Source organism: Equus caballus, chromosome 18 (genome assembly GCF_041296265.1).
Source record: "Equus caballus isolate H_3958 breed thoroughbred chromosome 18, TB-T2T, whole genome shotgun sequence".
Classification (NCBI taxonomy): Eukaryota; Metazoa; Chordata; class Mammalia; order Perissodactyla; family Equidae; genus Equus; species Equus caballus.
Genome location: NC_091701.1, coordinates 57,566,648 through 57,583,860, shown reverse-complemented (window position 1 = coordinate 57,583,860; position 17,213 = coordinate 57,566,648). Strand labels below are relative to the sequence as shown.

General features: G+C 36.4%; 1 protein-coding gene across 1 annotated transcript in view; it reads left to right on the top strand.

Moving 5' to 3' along the window:
- The window catches only part of TTN (titin), a 268,972-nt gene that overhangs the window by 155,367 nt on the left and 96,392 nt on the right, over positions 1-17,213 (top strand). The window contains exons 208-230 of the mRNA XM_070241291.1: positions 445-519; positions 1,156-1,248; positions 1,938-2,000; positions 2,335-2,424; positions 4,229-4,279; positions 4,819-5,220; positions 5,389-5,667; positions 5,918-6,193; positions 6,340-6,479; positions 6,786-6,912; positions 7,005-7,268; positions 7,591-7,857; positions 7,997-8,260; positions 8,348-8,487; positions 8,644-8,770; positions 8,895-9,161; positions 9,273-9,539; positions 10,633-10,899; positions 10,991-11,130; positions 11,559-11,685; positions 12,506-12,648; positions 16,146-16,269; positions 16,921-17,187. Coding sequence (XP_070097392.1) covers positions 445-519; positions 1,156-1,248; positions 1,938-2,000; positions 2,335-2,424; positions 4,229-4,279; positions 4,819-5,220; positions 5,389-5,667; positions 5,918-6,193; positions 6,340-6,479; positions 6,786-6,912; positions 7,005-7,268; positions 7,591-7,857; positions 7,997-8,260; positions 8,348-8,487; positions 8,644-8,770; positions 8,895-9,161; positions 9,273-9,539; positions 10,633-10,899; positions 10,991-11,130; positions 11,559-11,685; positions 12,506-12,648; positions 16,146-16,269; positions 16,921-17,187 — 4,260 coding nt within the window. The remainder of the gene's footprint in view (positions 1-444; positions 520-1,155; positions 1,249-1,937; positions 2,001-2,334; positions 2,425-4,228; positions 4,280-4,818; positions 5,221-5,388; positions 5,668-5,917; positions 6,194-6,339; positions 6,480-6,785; positions 6,913-7,004; positions 7,269-7,590; positions 7,858-7,996; positions 8,261-8,347; positions 8,488-8,643; positions 8,771-8,894; positions 9,162-9,272; positions 9,540-10,632; positions 10,900-10,990; positions 11,131-11,558; positions 11,686-12,505; positions 12,649-16,145; positions 16,270-16,920; positions 17,188-17,213) is intronic.

The window sequence follows — 17,213 nt, the reverse complement described above, 5'->3', positions numbered from 1 at the left end:
GAAGCAAGATAGTCAAATAAAGAATTAAGTTCTAACATTGTCTTCACATAGAATTACTGATTTGTAGGCTACGTTTCTTTAGAGATCTCCACTTAAATAAACTTTATACTTATTTAAATACTCCTCATTAAATTATAACATTGAGTTATGATTAGAATTTCTTGCTATTCAAATTATTCATTTTGTGTTTGGGTCATTTCTGCCACAGATTTGTCTCTGAACAGACTACATAGATATAAAGTGACTCTGAGTACTGTTCTAATTAACATAACTTTTGTTGTTGTTGTTTTTTAAAAAAGCATTGTTAGTGTCAATGCTAGTTTCCAGCACTAGGTTGCATGCTTTTCAGTTTCATTGCTTTGTACGTTATTTGCATTTGTCAAGCTTATTCAACATGTTCATTAGTTTGTCTTGGTTTACATATAAACCTTTTTGTCTTTTAAGTTCTAAGAAAGAAACCTGAAGAAGAAGAACCTAAAGTAGAACCTAAAAAAGTAGAAAAAGTTAAAAAACCTGCAGGTAGGAATCTCAGTAAATTTGTGAAATTATCTTTTAACAAAATGGACATTTAACAAAAGGTTTATCTTGTAAACATAAGTGGAATTAAATATAAACTTGGCTTCATATTTCATCTGTGATATAGTCTGTGTTTTCCATTGTCGGCTTCTGCTAAATATGTTTATGGTAATTTTCCAATGCCTTCATGTGTTTCCCTGTACTTCATCATTATTATTACCTGTACTTGACCACTTACGTTCTTCCAGTAGAAGCGATTCTAAAATAATCAAGTTGGCTGCAGAATAACTTCAAGGGAGGATGTCAGCAAATGTTTCATAAAATTTGACGGCCTCTAAGTGGATTGATTTTTATCACCAGCCTATTGCCAAAGGGCGTATTTATTGGGAACTATTATGGAAGTGATTTAGAAAGAGAGAGTTAATGGGTTGGGGTTGGGCAAGTGGATGGAATAAAGAAAGAAAAATACATTGAGGCAGAGTCAAGAAGAGAAAATAGAAATCGATAGAATAGAACATGTTTTAAAAAGCCATCAATAAGGCTCTTTAAAAATAGTTGGATCTGATTGTTTCAGATCAGTTGACTTCTAAGTATTCAAATCTTAAAATAACACTAGAAAATAATCCTGTTATCTTAAAGTACCAGAACCACCTCCAAAGCCTGTTGAAGAGGTTGAAGCACCTCCAGCTGCTGTTACAAAAAGGGAAAAGAAAGTTCCCGAACCAACAAAAGGTAAAACTTACTGACACTTTCTTAATTGTCTCTAAAAATGCAATTATGCATCATTTAAAATATCATTACACTGGCATTAAGATTTGAACACATGACCTGAATCTGTTCATCTCATATGCTTCATTTGTTTACCGTTTCACTCGCATGTGCAATTGGCTAGTGAGCAGCAGTTTGTTAAATAAATTACTGTTTTAAACACTAGGAAAAAATGTATTTATGGGCAATGAGATGACTAACAACATTAGAACCAATAAAATTTCCTTGCTATATTTTCCAAATATTTTGTTTAAAATGTGCAATAAACTTAGATCAAATACTCCATTTGGTAACTATATGTGTACAAATTCTAAAATCTTCCAGGGTATGTTAAGTCTGCCCAATTTTGGTTTGACTTTGTGAAAACCTTCAAAAATACTGTGATAGGGGCTGGCCCCGTGGCCGAGTGGTTAAGTCTGTGCGCTCCGCTGCAGGCGGCCCAGTGTTTCGTTGGTTCGAATCCTGGGCACGGACATGGCACTGCTCATCAAACCACGCTGAGGCAGCATCCCACATGCTACAACTAGAAGGACCCACAACGAAGAATATACAACTATGTTCTGGGGGGCTTTGGGGAGAAAAAGGAAAAAATAAAATCTTTAAAAAAAAAAAAATACTGTGATAACCTGCTTATTACTGTGAATTTTTTTCAGTGCCCGAAATTAAGCCACCAATACCTCTCCCTGCACCTGAACCGAAACCAAAGCCCGAACCAGGTAAGCAAGCTCAAGGTCATAGCATATTCCTTCAGGCTTCCCACAAATAACATGTAGTTTATAAGAAAAAGTAAGTCAAAGTCAGTATGCAGCAAATGATTTCTAATGTCCCAATATATTGTAAGAATACGTTATATTTTATTGAATATAATATATTAAATATATAGACTATATTATTATATATAGAATATATTAGAGTTAGAATATATTATTCTCTGAAAAAAATAGTTATTTGAAGACTTTAAAGTTGCATCAGAAATGGCAAATGGGCCACCAAATGAGGTTTCAGGAAGTGACAAATGAATACATTAATGCAATGGACATCTCTCTGCAGAGGTGAAAATAATCAAACCACCTCCAGTGGAGCCTGCACCAACCCCCATCGCAGCCCCAGTGACCGTGCCAGTAGTTGGAAAGAAAGCAGGTATGTATGCTGTAGCTTTCTTTTTGCTTGTTTGTTATGGTAGCTTCATAAAAGGATTCATACTTGATTAAAATGCAAGCCTTCTTTATGCTGAAACGTAGGCATCATTTCCACTGTGGGGGTTTTATAAGTTCTTGATTAAATTTTCTTCATCTGATATCCTCTACCAACCTAGTCTTTCATCCAGTGGTGCATATTGTGTTTTGATTGGAATGTACATTCCTGCGACGCACCATTTCTTTATATGCTTTTGAGATTAAGTAATGAGTATGTTCAAGGCTGATGAGAACAAAGGAGACGGAGAGACACTCTAAGGACAAACATACAGGGATCCCAGTGGAGCTTCAAATTGCCCATGTGCCCTGGAGGAATCATTTCTCATTTTTTAAAAAGACTGCATGTTGGGATAATGAAAAAGTTTTGGAAATAGGTGGTCTTGATGGTTGCATAACATTGTGAATGTACTTAATGCAACTGAATTGTACACTTTAAAGTGGCTAAAATGGTAAATTTTATGTTAAGTATATCTTACTACAATGGAAAAAAAAGACTGCATAGTTCAGCCTTTAAATCTATATAAGAATTTAGATCAATAATGATTTTCTTAAATGTACTCACTTAGCGGTATGACTATCTCAGGCCAAACTTAAGGTACTTACTATTTGTACATGAACTTTTAATAGTTCATCACTTAGGTGATAATCTCAAAACCAAAAATGATTTGATGTGTATTGATCATTGATAAATATACGTGTCATTTGATCTTTGGCGACTTATTTAATCTCTTTAAATTTTAATTTCTTAATCTGTAAAATCAGAATAATAATTATATATGCCCCATAGGATTATTGTGAGGATTAAATATATGCAAAACACTTGGCACAGTACCTGGTGCTTAGTAAGCCCTCCAGAAATATTTGGGGTTTTATTGTGTTTAATGACATGAGTCAATATACTATGTTCTTTCGACTGTAGTTTAATTTTAATATTTACATTAACATATTTTATCACTGATATTTATGATTTGGGCATTATTCTTACTTTTAAACTTTTATAATTTCAATGCGATACCTTTTATAATTCAGAAAAAGATGATCACTGCCATTGGGCTAATTAAGTATGTGTAAAAATTAAGCTTTCCTCACTTATCCTCGCTTATCTCTTGAAGCCAAAGAACTAGTTCTACAGTTTATACTGCCCCTGCATTAATAACTGAATTAAACTCTAAATTCAGGAACTGTCTCGCTTCTGCTTTGGTTCATTGTCTAATTAAGGGAATCTTCAAAGGAATCCATACACGTGTAGCACATAGACCCTTTCTTTTCCCTTGGTCTTCCCTGGATTTGTCTGCTCAACTTAAACACAAAAATAAGGGCTTTTGGTAACTTCTGGACCATTTCCCTTTATCCTACAGTGATTCTTTGTTGACCAAAACTTATTTCCTTGGTTCATATAACCAACAGATACATAAACATGTAAAATACTTTGCATAACTAAGCAAGAATAAAACTCTTCCTCACAAGGCAAGAGTAAGCCGTCTAGAAATGGGAGAAGAATAAAGGCACTCGCTGAAAGAATTTTTTAATCCTAAATATGTTGACAATTTAGCTTGGTCACATTATTCTCAGAATGTGCTTTCTTGGAAATATCAAAGTATTCTCCATAGAAGTCATATAAATAAAACCAATTTCTTTTTATAGGTTAATATTTATAATAAAGAGGACAATTTACCCTGCGTGGTTTACTACTTGGCATGAAATAAGGCGGAAAAGTGTTTAAATGCTGAGTTTTCTTTCTATTTCAGAAGCCAAAGCACCCAAAGAGGAGGCTGCCAAGCCGAAAGGTCCCATCAAAGGTAACATGCATTTCTCTGTACCTGTATTGTAACCTTTCAGTATGGAAAACTTTACATTCAAGGGGGAAAAATTTCAAAATTTATAACAATCTTTATTATTCCTAGTTGATTCTGCTAAAACTAGTATGTCTTCTGGTATTTCAAATAATGCATCTCTAATATTATTCAAGTGGGTATTATTTATATAACCAACATATTTTAGCATAACAAACTCTCCAAGTTCTTAACTTCATTATTCACATACATGATATTTATATATGACAGATAAAATGACTCGGCTTTGATTTAGATATTTTATACTCTTTAAAATTGGGCAAAATGAAGAGCGTTTATTATTCATAGATTCTTTATGCCATCTCATTTTCCTGTCTGAAAGAAGGCAATGTAAATTCAGTGGACCTTTCAATTGCCTGGTCTGTAATGATCTGTTCTTGACTTCTAGTTGCTCTGTCACTGGTTTCATCCACCAGGCAGCCAAGTATGCACTTTCTCACCCTGACAGAAATGCCAAATCAACTTTTAATTTTATTTTGAATTAGGTGTAGCCAAAAAGACTCCTTCACCAATAGAACTTGAAAAGAAAAAGTTGAGACCAGGAAGTGGTGGGGAGAAACCTCCTGATGAAGCCCCGTTCACCTACCAGCTGAAGGCTGTGCCACTGAAGTTTGTGAAAGAAATCAAAGACATCGTCTTGACCGAAGCAGAGTCAGTTGGCTCTTCTGCAATTTTTGAATGTCTAGTCTCTCCCTCTACTGCCATTACAAGCTGGATGAAAGATGGTAGCAATATCCGTGAGAGCCCCAAACACAGATTCATCGCAGATGGTAAAGACAGAAAGCTGCATATCATTGATGTTCAGCTTTCTGATGCTGGCGAATACACCTGTGTTTTACGTTTGGGAAATAAAGAAAAGACCTCCACGGCAAAACTTATTGTAGAAGGTAATTTCCAGTATTCTGAATATGGCCCATATTAACTTTAACACAATAAACCTCAGTAGCAACTTTTATTATAATTTTAGAACCTCTTATTTCCAAATTTTATTTCATTGAAAATATTGTGTGTATTGAAAAGTCTTTGCAGATTGTTAATATTGAAATTCTCCACAGAACTTCCTGTGCGCTTTGTGAAAACGCTTGAAGAAGAAGTCACAGTGGTCAAAGGACAGCCATTGTACTTGAGCTGCGAGTTAAACAAAGAGCGCGATGTGGTCTGGAGGAAGGATGGGAAGATTGTGGTGGAGAAGCCTGGCAAAATTGTGCCTGGTGTCATTGGCTTGATGCGGGCCCTGACTATCAATGATGCAGATGACACTGACGCCGGAACGTACACAGTTACTGTGGAAAACGCCAACAACCTGGAATGTTCATCTTGCGTAAAAGTCGTAGGTTAGTACTTTGCTGGGGAATTTTGTTCTACTTATTATTATACCAAGAAAATGGAAGAGAGAATTTTATTTCCCAGCATCAGAATAAGAGCCTTGTGCTTTATCTAAGAGGAAGAAATATCAGTATATCATACAGATAAATAATTATGTCCAATTTTGAGAATTTTTTTCAATTTCTGAAATTTACTAAGGAAGCTATTTATATTACTTGTGCAGATCATAATTACTTTTCTGACCTCATTTTCATACAGAAGTCATTAGAGACTGGCTGGTGAAACCCATACGAGATCAGCATGTGAAACCCAAGGGGACAGCTGTTTTCACCTGTCATATAGCAAAGGATACTCCAAACATTAAGTGGTTCAAAGGATATGATGAAATCCCCTGGGAACCAAATGATAAGACTGAGATAGTGAAAGATGGAAATCATCTATCCCTCAAAATTAAGAATGCCACACCAGAAGATATTGATGAATATGCAGTGGAAATTGAAGGGAAAAGATATCCTGCAAAGCTAACACTTGGAGGTATAAAAATCTTACCTTTTATTCTAAAAGATAAGTTTTGTGTGTGCATAAGGCAAAATAACACATCCCCCCCCAAAAAAAATATGAGAACAAAGCATCGTTAGATTGTCTAAAGCACTGTGTTATTTCATCCCTGACAAATACAGACCGCGAAGTTGAATTGCTTAAACCAATAGAGGATGTTACCATTTATGAGAAAGAAAGTGCAAGCTTTGATGCAGAAATCTCAGAGGCAGACATTCCTGGACAATGGAAACTGAAGGGAGAACTCCTAAGGCCTTCACCTGTGAGTAATTTCCCATTTTCAGTTGTTAGTCATATAAAATAACTACATTCTATATTCAAGTCTGACATTCAAATGTGGTTCAACAATGATGGAGTTACTTCAGGCTTCTAAAGTCTCAAAGAGGAGAAGAAATTTGATGCGCTATTTGTGGACAGCTCAGACAATTTTTAAAAATTTTATGACAAGACATTTTTACTTACTTTTACCAGTAGTAATTTTTTAACTCTGTAGAAATCCGTATCTGAAACTTTTCTCCTCTAGGGAATTTCTCTCATTCAAATACTAACTAAAACTATTGTTTTTCAGACTTGTGAAATCAAAGCAGAAGGTGGGAAACGCTTCTTAACTTTGCACAAAGTCAAACTGGACCAAGCTGGTGAAGTCCTTTACCAGGCCCTCAATGCAATTACGACGGCCATTCTGACAGTAAAAGGTAGGGGCTTTTAGAACTCACGGCGTGGGCTCAACCTCATTTCATATCCCTCTGCATTCTGAAAAAACTCATTTTTACCATTTGATTTTCAGAAATCGAACTTGACTTTGCTGTGCCCCTGAAGGATGTCACTGTTCCAGAAAAGCGACAGGCTCGATTTGAATGTGTCCTCACCCGAGAGGCAAACGTTATATGGTCTAAAGGGCCTGATATCATCAAGTCATCTGACAAGTTTGATATCATTACTGATGGAAAGAAACACATTCTTGTCATCAATAATTCTCAATTTGATGACGAAGGGGTCTATACCGCTTCGGTGGAGGGCAAGACGACCTCAGCACGATTATTTGTTACAGGTAACAGCTGATGAGATCTGCCTGTAACATCCCATATTTAGGCATATAAATATATGGCTTTAAAGATATGGCTTAAATATATGGCTTCTAAAGATAGAACCGTGTTCTAATAGCTGCAAGTGACAACTGGCACCACTACTCTACTTTCACATTGCTACCAAAACAACTCCCTTAATTTTTTTTAATGGAGGATAGCTCAATTTGAAAAGATGAATAAATAAATGCCATGTGAAACATATCCTTTGTAACCAGGCAGATTAGAGTGAGAGATTTCTGAAAGTAAATTGTGTTTCTGAGCATTTTATCCATGCTTACATTGTAGGTATAAGATTGAAGTTCATATCGCCTCTTGAAGATCAAACAGTGAAAGAAGGTGAAACAGCAACTTTTGTTTGTGAGCTTTCTCATGAAAAAATGCATGTAGTCTGGTTCAAAAATGATGTCAAACTCCACACGAGCAGAACTGTACTCATCTCATCTGAGGGCAAAACTCACAAATTGGAAATGAGAGAAGTGACCCTGGATGATATATCCCAGATAAAAGCTCAAGTGAAGGACCTGAGCTCCACAGCAAACCTAAAGGTCTTAGGTAAATGTGACTACTAGAACTTGATCGCCAGTTTTTGGATGGTGGGAGTGGGGAGTAGTTAAATATTTTGCAACGTGTAACTCTTTAATAAAATTTCATTTGCACATTCTCCTGATGACCTGCTGAATGTCTTTTACAGAGGCCGATCCCTACTTCACTGTGAAATTACATGACAAAACTGGAGTCGAGAAGGATGAGATTATTCTGAAGTGTGAAGTGAGCAAAGATGTGCCAGTGAAATGGTTCAAAGATGGTGAAGAGATTGAACCTTCACCCAAATACTCCATCAAGTCAGACGGCCTGCGCCGCATCTTAAAAATCAAAAAGGCAGAACTTAAAGATAAAGGCGAATATGTGTGTGACTGTGGCACAGACAAGACAACAGCAAATGTTAATGTTGAGGGTGAGTTGCTCAAAAATTTAAAATTTGCCCTATCTGAACCTGTGGTTTATTTGTTCCGTCATTCTAACCAAACTTGTATCATTTCAGCTCGACTAATAAAAGTGGAAAAACCTCTGCGTGGAGTAGAATTGTTTGTTGGTGAAACAGCTCGCTTTGAAATTGAGCTTTCTGAACCAGATGTTCATGGCCAGTGGAAGTTAAAAGGAGAGCCTTTAACTGCTTCCCCTGTAAGTCAAGATTATCTGATCACACAGGAGGGGGCTTGGTTGGTTGTTGGTGAAAAAAGATACACCTCTGGTATGAAATCTCTTGATGAATTGCAGGAATAACCAGATATGAAAATGATGTTCTTTCTCTTTCCTTCTACCCCTCACTCCAAACAGGACTGTGAAATCATTGAAGATGGGAAGAAGCATATTCTGGTCCTTTATAACTGCCAGCTGGATATGACAGGAGAGGTCTCCTTCCAGGCTGCCAATGCTAAATCTGCAGCCAAACTGAAAGTGAAAGGTATGTTCTGCCTGTCAGCTACCCTCTTGTATTTTCTTTGCAGATTTCTTATGAGAGCTTGAATTGATCAGGGGTCATGACTGGAAGCATATTCTGGCTTCATCCACACCATCCTCTTTTTCAGAATTGCCACTTATCTTCATCACACCTCTCAGTGATGTTAAAGTCTTTGAGAAAGATGAGGCTAAGTTTGAGTGCGAAGTATCCAGGGAACCCAAAACATTCCGTTGGCTGAAAGGAACCCAAGAAATCACAGGTGATGACAAAATTGAGCTTATAAAGGATGGCACTAAGCATTCAATGGTGATCAAATCAGCTGCTTTTGAAGATGAAGCAAAATACATCTTTGAAGCTGAAGATAAGCACACAAGTGGCAAACTGATCATTGAAGGTAAATTTTTTTTTGTCAGATTAGCCACTTTTAAGTGATTTTTTTTTTGGCCTTTATTTTTATATTTCCTCCTCAAAGAGCTGGAGTAAATCAGGGTTTTTTTCTTGATAGGAATCCGGCTCAAATTCCTCACCCCACTCAAGGATGTAACAGCCAAGGAGCGGGAAAGTGCCGTGTTTACTGTGGAGCTGTCCCATGATAACATCCGCGTCAAGTGGTTCAAAAACGACCAGCGCCTGCACACCACCAAGTTGGTCTCAATGGAAGATGAAGGGAAGATTCATTCCATCACATTCAAAAACCTCTCTATTGATGACACCTCTCAAATTAAAGTAGAAGCTATGGGGATGAGTTCAGAAGCTAAACTCACTGTGCTTGGTAGGTGCTTTCTTCAATTTAGTTTTATTGCATTAAATTCAGCAGAAATTTGTGGAGTACTGATTACAGGGGTTATAGTGCATGGAAGCAGCCCCTATCTTTAAGGAACTATCGTATATGTTATCAGGCTTATTTCTGAAATATGTTTACTTAAAAATATAAAGACTTTAAGGTAATAAAGACTTGGGGTCACAAAATAGCCAGTTAAAATCAAAATTAAAACTCTTAATTAATTATTGGCTCTGTCATGTTTAAAACAGGAATGGAAATACTTCCTATCTCCTCACTTCATCAAAATTATTTCACTAAAGTGTCTTTCAAGTTTCTAATGAAAGAGGAAACACAAAACTTACATTAATAAACCTCATTGTTTTTCTTGGCCCCTTGATATCAAGCAGATTACATATGAAGTCTAATATAAATGCAAACTATTAATTGATTGAGAAAAACTAATAATGTGACCCTGGAACCTTAAAGGTAAAGTAGACATAATAGATTTGCTAAGAAATTAATCTGAATAATGAAGGAACACATAATTATCCTTGAAGCTAAATTTCATAGTGTCTTTCAAACTACTGTTAAGAAAATACTTTAAAATGTAATATATGGGCCGGCCTGGTGGTGTAGTGATTAAGCTCATGGACACCACTTCAGTGACCCAGGGCTCGTGGGTTCAGATCCCGGACATGGACCTACACACTGCTCCTCAAGCCGTGTTGTGGCTGTGTCCCACATACAAAATAGAGGAAGACTGACACAGGTGTTAGCTCAGGAACAATCTTTCTCAAGCAAAAAGAGGCAGATTGGTAACAGATGTTAGCTCAGGGCCAATTTTCCTCACCAAAAGAATAAAATAAAATAAAATAAAATAAATAAAATATAATATCGATAGATTAGATCTTGATAAATCCTATACATTGATTCCCTTTCTAACATGTAGAGAACTTTTGAACATAAGCATGTTAAATGAGTGAAAGCTTGGTGCAATTTTAAAATATACCCAGGACTCTATGAACTGCCCCTTAAAGTTTCCAGGAGATTTTCATTTCCCTAGATGGTTAATGAAGTTTTTTCACGTATGCTTTACTTGCAGAGGGAGATCCATACTTTACAGGAAAGCTTCAAGATTACACTGGCGTAGAGAAAGATGAAGTGGTTCTACAGTGTGAAATTAGCAAAGCAGATGCACCGGTGAAGTGGTTTAAGGATGGGGAGGAAATAAAGCCATCCAAAAATGCTATTATTAAGGCAGATGGCAAGAAGCGCATGCTAATACTGAAGAAAGCCTTAAAGTCAGATATTGGACAGTACACCTGCGACTGTGGGACAGACAAGACCTCAGGAAAGCTTGACATTGAGGGTAAGGAAATTTCCATGAGTTTTACTCTCGAAGCTGTTGAGGTTATTTCTGCCAGAGGCTAATGACACATGCTGACACTACACTTTTCTAGATCGGGAAATTAAACTGGTGCGACCCCTGTACAGTGTGGAGGTGATGGAGACTGAGACGGCCCGCTTTGAAACCGAAATCTCGGAAGATGATATCCATGCCAACTGGAAACTCAAGGGAGAGGCACTGCTCCAAACACCTGTAAGTCTATTTCTGAACTTGTCAAGACTTAGAGAAGCTGTGTGAAATAGAAAAGAACAGGTGAAAAGTCGAGTGCATGCAGGGCATTTAAACATGATATCAGGCTCTCTGTAAGAGATGTTAGGGTCTACAGCTGGGCTCGGACAAGCACACTTGCATTATTTCTGTTCCAGCATAGTGAGTAAAGTTTGTAGATACTACTGTGATGCTGCTAGTTGTTTCAGAATTATGCAGCTAAAATAAACTTTCATGATGCTACTTGTTGCTTTCATGATGGTACTCACAGGCTTTATTTCACAAAACAAGCTCAAAGTTATATAAAGTCTCCTCAACAGTTATTTAGTAGCATTCCTTTAATTAAGATAATATATCCTCAGAAAAATCCCAGGGAAAATGATTTCTTATGAAACCTCTCTCTTTCGGTACAGGACTGTGAGATCAAGGAAGAAGGCAAAACGCACTTCCTAATTTTGCACAACTGCCGCCTGGACCAGGCCGGTGGGGTGGATTTCCAAGCTGCCAATGTTAAATCTAGTGCCCACCTCCGAGTAAAACGTAAGTATTCTGTGTTTCTGCTGAAAATGCAGTATAGCCTTTTGCAGTAAACGAACGTGAGGGAAATTAATTGGAATTATTTCATTAATTAGAAAACCTTATCAAAGCACAGAAACTGGCTTTCTTGTATTTACTTCTTTGACATCCGAATATGCACGTGGTTCAAATTCTAAAGTTTTGGAAATGTCTTTGCCGTCTGAACAATGTCCTTGGAAATTGACCTTGCTGCCTGAACAAAAGAAAATTAAGCAAGTCAGATTTTCCTACTTTGTAATCTTTTCATTCAAAGTAGATATACATACAATAAGACTCTAACTCAGAACCCTGAAAGACTGCAGAACTCAAGTTGCTGTACAACTGTAGCACTGTAAAGAAAAACTTTGCTGTGTGGGCATTTCAGATTCAAGAGGGGAGGCAAGGAGCATCAGAGTAACATTTTTGGAAGGTGCAAAGTGTTTGATGGATATGGACAGGCTGTGTGATTGAGGGGCCCTTGTCCTCTTCCAATCAGAGTCTTAGTTATTTTGGAAGTCACATACCTTATGTAGCAAGAGGAACTTGACACCTGGCAGAGAGACAGATGCAGCGCAAATTGTACATCAGAACGAAAGGGCCCCTACAAATACCCACTCTCCAGCTACCAGCTCTCCCCTTCTCGGCACCACAGGGCCACGTTCACACAGGAGTTAAAATAGAGGCCAGTCCTGTGGCTCTTTCCTTCTTGAAGAAAGCAACCATGGAGATTAATAACTAAGTCTGTATTTATTCTTTTGGAATTACAAAATGAGTAATCCAAAGCTGCTTCCTTCCTCTCGAAAAGCACGAGTAATTGGTCTTCTGAGGCCCCTGAAGGATGTCACGGTGACTGCAGGGGAAACAGCCACTTTCGACTGCGAGCTCTCTTATGAGGATATCCCAGTGGAATGGTATCTCAAAGGGAAGAAACTGGAGCCCAGCGATAAGGTAAAAAGCAGGCATCTGGTTCATTGCATTGTCTTGTTCTTCCTTTTTCTCTCAGGTTTTTTGTCCTCTCGTATATTCCTTATTCTTTGCTCTTTCTCATGTTCTCTCCTCTCCCTTTCCCTTTCTCTTTCCTACTCTCCCCTGATTTCTGCTGAAATTGTAACACAGATTCTTCCAATCTTTGTTGGGTTTAGCCTGATGATATTTTTATTGAAATGGAAATAAAAATTTTAAGAACCATCAAGTTTTAGGGTTTTGAAGAAAAGGAAAACGCTCATTAGCTATCAGTGATAGTTTATTTGATTAACTGGAAGACAGGAAAGATCAAAAAGGCTTTCTGCTTGGATGCACTGTAACAATGGTGCACAGCAAGTTTTATGACTAATTCTGTCCGTGCTATCTAGTGTTCTGCACATGAGGGGATTGCCGAGAGGACTGAGATTCCATTTCAGGCAGTTGATCAAGTAGTTGAGATAATTGCTGGGCAGATTTGCTCTTCAAGCATTTCTCCAAAGCTATTTTTAACCCTCAAGTGCTTTGAGCTGTACAAAGTCTGGAATGCAAGTGGACTATTTAAAGTGCAACTGATAGTACTGACCAGAAAGAAGGGCTCTGTGGTTATCCACATGTATGAACAAATAAACTTTAAGAAGTTTTAGGAAATAACCAGCTCCTGGTGTTAGCTTTTCTATGCCCAAGATTTTACCCAAGATTTTAAGTAAAAACTGAGGCGATTATTCAGATAGGGCCAAAATACAGTTTACCTACAGTGAGCTATGTATTTTGCCCCCCAAAACAATGTGTGTGTTTTATCTTGATAATTCACCATTCATTTTGAATTCTTGAAATAAAATATATACAAAATGTCCAACATGGGTTGGAAATAAAGCACAGAAATAATATCAAATGTAGCATCAAGGCTTCTGTACAAATCAAACTTTGAACTTAAAGGAATATGATTAAAAAGAGATCCAGTTTAACAAGAAGCCACAACATTGCCTGAAGTATTAGAAGGGAAATGCCTTTGAACATCCATTCTAAGACAAACAAAAAAACTAGTATTCTTTTAGTGATTAAAGGGTAATTCAGTAATGGTCATCTGGTAGGTACAGTCTGCCTGTTGTACAGGCAATAATGACCAATTGGTCTCCTTCAACGAGGATGGAAATAGCTGCAGTACATTCAAATGGCAGCATGAGAATTAAGCTACATGGGCGGAAAGCTTCCTTGCACTGAGGGCTTCTAGATATTGAGCTGGGTGATGCGGCATGTCCGTCTTCGAGTTTGCTGTTTTAAAATATGCATTAGTCTTATTAAGTGTGGTTTAATTGCTTTCATGTCTAAAGGAAGAGAATTTTCAAGTTGACTTTTCAAGATCCTTTTTAGATCTGTAAATTCATGATTTGTATATAGGGACACTACTTAACGACAAATTATAGTACTCTTTTGTGCTGAGTATCTTTTCGTCAAATTAAGAGCTTTTTATTAAAAGATCATTCTCATTGTTTCTAATGTAAAAACTATACTATTTTAATTTAAAATGTCGACTTCTAAAAATCTGATTCATATTTCTTTTACTCAGAGAAAAAAGGTCTCTTATTGTTCCTAAACTTTTTTCTGGAGTGAGAAAGGATCACCTTACCACAATCCAATAGGGCCCCTTCGTGTCTCTCCTGGCATAGGAATTTTAATCCTTTACTCTGTCACCAGAAATACTTCAGCCTTTTATGAACTTGCTCTTACATTACTTAAATGTCTCTTTTCAAAAAGAACTTAACATAAACTGTGAAAAATAAAGTCATTTTATTACATCTTACAGGCTTTGTTTAAATTAGGTCTATCAGAACAAACTTGCTATTATCAATTTAATTCAGGCCTTTCATCTTCACTTTGCAAAATTTTTAGCCTCTAAAAAGTACAACCAAATAAAAACAGGTTGTTGGAATAGGAAATTGAAAGGGAAAATTTTAGAAATGAGGGTTTTTTCTTTAGCCATCAGTCCAAGAAGGACTACTAAGTCGTAAATGGCCTTTGATAATTTTGTATTTAATAGCTTAGTCAGTCATAATGCCTATTGTGTTATAGTAATATGCTTCCATTATAAGTTAACAATACTTTAAACGGATGATGTCTAACATTATTCTTATATAACTCACCACAAAAATCTTCAGAATTCATTTTATTGGTTTGATTTTATGAAGTACTTGTTAGTTTTGCCTTTTTTTTTTTAAGCATAGTCAAGGTATATCATATATCAGCTATTTATCGAGAATCACTGTGTTCTGAGCCAAGTACTCGGCAACAGAGAATATTCTAGATTAGCCTCAGAGGAAGTCAGATGATAAAACAAAGTGTTAATAGATAAGATATATCTGTGGGAGGGTTAGAACCTAAGATTTTTTTTTTCAATAGCCCTAAGTCAGAGTCCAAAATTTATATTGAAATGTCATTACTTAAACAATTCTTTTTCCATTCAACTACCATGTCCTTAAACAAGCAGCTGTGTTCCTAGGGCATATCTTAATTACCTTCTCCTGTCTTTTTGTTTTCCCTTATTAGGTTTTTGGCCTTTCTCACTTATTAAGGTAGTTAAATTAATAACCATGCCCAGCTCTTAATTAAGGAAAAGCCTTTAGATGAAACTTTATTCCTAACTCTTTCCTTTACACCAGCAGAATAAATAGTTCCACTGATAAAAATTTCTACATTTTTCTTTACTCTAAAAGAACTCTTAAGCAGTGCAAAATCAATCTAAATAACAGGGCAGAGCATCTTCTGGAATTCTAGAAGGTAGAACTAGAAGAACCTCCAGTTGTCCTACCCACACTGTGAGGATGGCCTTGCTGTAGCACCCTGAGACCTGATTTTCCCAGGCCTCAGCTGCAAGCACATGAGAGGGAGGATGAGTCAACACCTTCATGGCATTTTCGAACAAAGTTAAGAAATTATACAAATGATTTTCATCACAGGTTTAATTGGTTGGCAAAATAATTTTAATTGCTAAAATAAGTGGGAAGAATTCTAGCTCATTGTTGCATGGCAAACACCGTAGAAAATAAGGCTTACTTTCAGCTTACCATATGCAATCATTTTTTTCCCTTATTTTCATGATTTAGCTTAAGTTCCTCCCTTATATATATATAAACCCAGTAGTAGAATGTAGGCTATATATATTTTATAGGTGTATATATATGTACAAAATATATATATGCATGCATATATATACAGAAGAACACAAATATAAACAGAAATTTGCCTAGGCATTTCAACGTAGGAGATCACCTAGTAATTATGTAAGGGAAAGCCTAAAATTTCCTTATAAGATTTCAAACTATTATTTAAAATCATTTTCAAATACATATGTGCTATATATATGATTATAAAACAACTTAGAAAGCACTGTTTCAAACCATTTACCTAAATGAATTAAATGCAGCTAAATATATTGGATTACTGTTTCATATATTCTTAAAGTGCACTGTTTTTCAAAAAACTAGGTGGTCCCACGTTCGGAAGGAAGAGTTCACACACTTACTCTGAGGGATGTAAAGTTAGAAGATGCTGGAGAAGTCCAACTAACAGCAAAAGATTTCAAAACTCAAGCCAAACTCTTTGTGAAAGGTAATTACAAGGCCTATTTTTAAATACATGTGTAATGCAGAGGTTCAAAATAATGCCGGCTCTCAGTGATCTCTATTTGATGAGTACCATAGATCATTAAAATACACCAAATATCCAAAAGTCTAATTTTACTTTATGGCCTAACAAAATACTTCGTTGACTGTTAAAAAAAAAACGGAGTCAAAATTGACTAGAATAGGTTTTACTTCCTCTTTCTGTTCTCGCTGTTTTTATTGCATTTGATAAACAGCTGGAGGAAGACTAATTATCAAATTATCAAATGAATAATTATCAGATGAAGTATCTATCAGTTTATTAACCAAGAGTTGGCTATTATTTCCTTGATATTTAATATTTTTTTAAAACGATTTTCGCCATAACTAGAAGGACCCACAACTAAAAATACGCAACTATGTACTGGGGGTCTTTGGGGAGAAAAAGGAAAAATAAAATCTTTAAAAAAAAAAAAACGATTTTCCTCTATATGTACAAATAATGATGAAACATCATTATTAGAGGAAAATATCTGAATGGAATCAAAACTTACAAATAGAAAAAGCCCTGAAGATACAAGAGGAAAGTTGAGGAGGTGCTAAAACTCTTGGAGAAGGAAAGGAGAAACACCTTGGCTAATTGGTATGATTCTTTCAGAACCCCCAGTTGAATTCACTAAGCCTCTTGAGGACCAGACGGTCGAAGAGGAAGCCACTGCGGTATTGGAGTGTGAAGTATCCAGAGAAAATGCAAAGGTGAAATGGTTCAAAAATGGGACAGAAATTCTCAAAAGCAAGAAGTATGAAATTGTTGCTGATGGCAGGGTCAGAAAACTTATTATACATGGCTGTACCCCAGAGGATATTAAAACATACACTTGTGATGCTAAGGATTTTAAGACTTCCTGTAACCTGAATGTCGTGCGTAAGTATTCTTCTTACCCAGGTCTT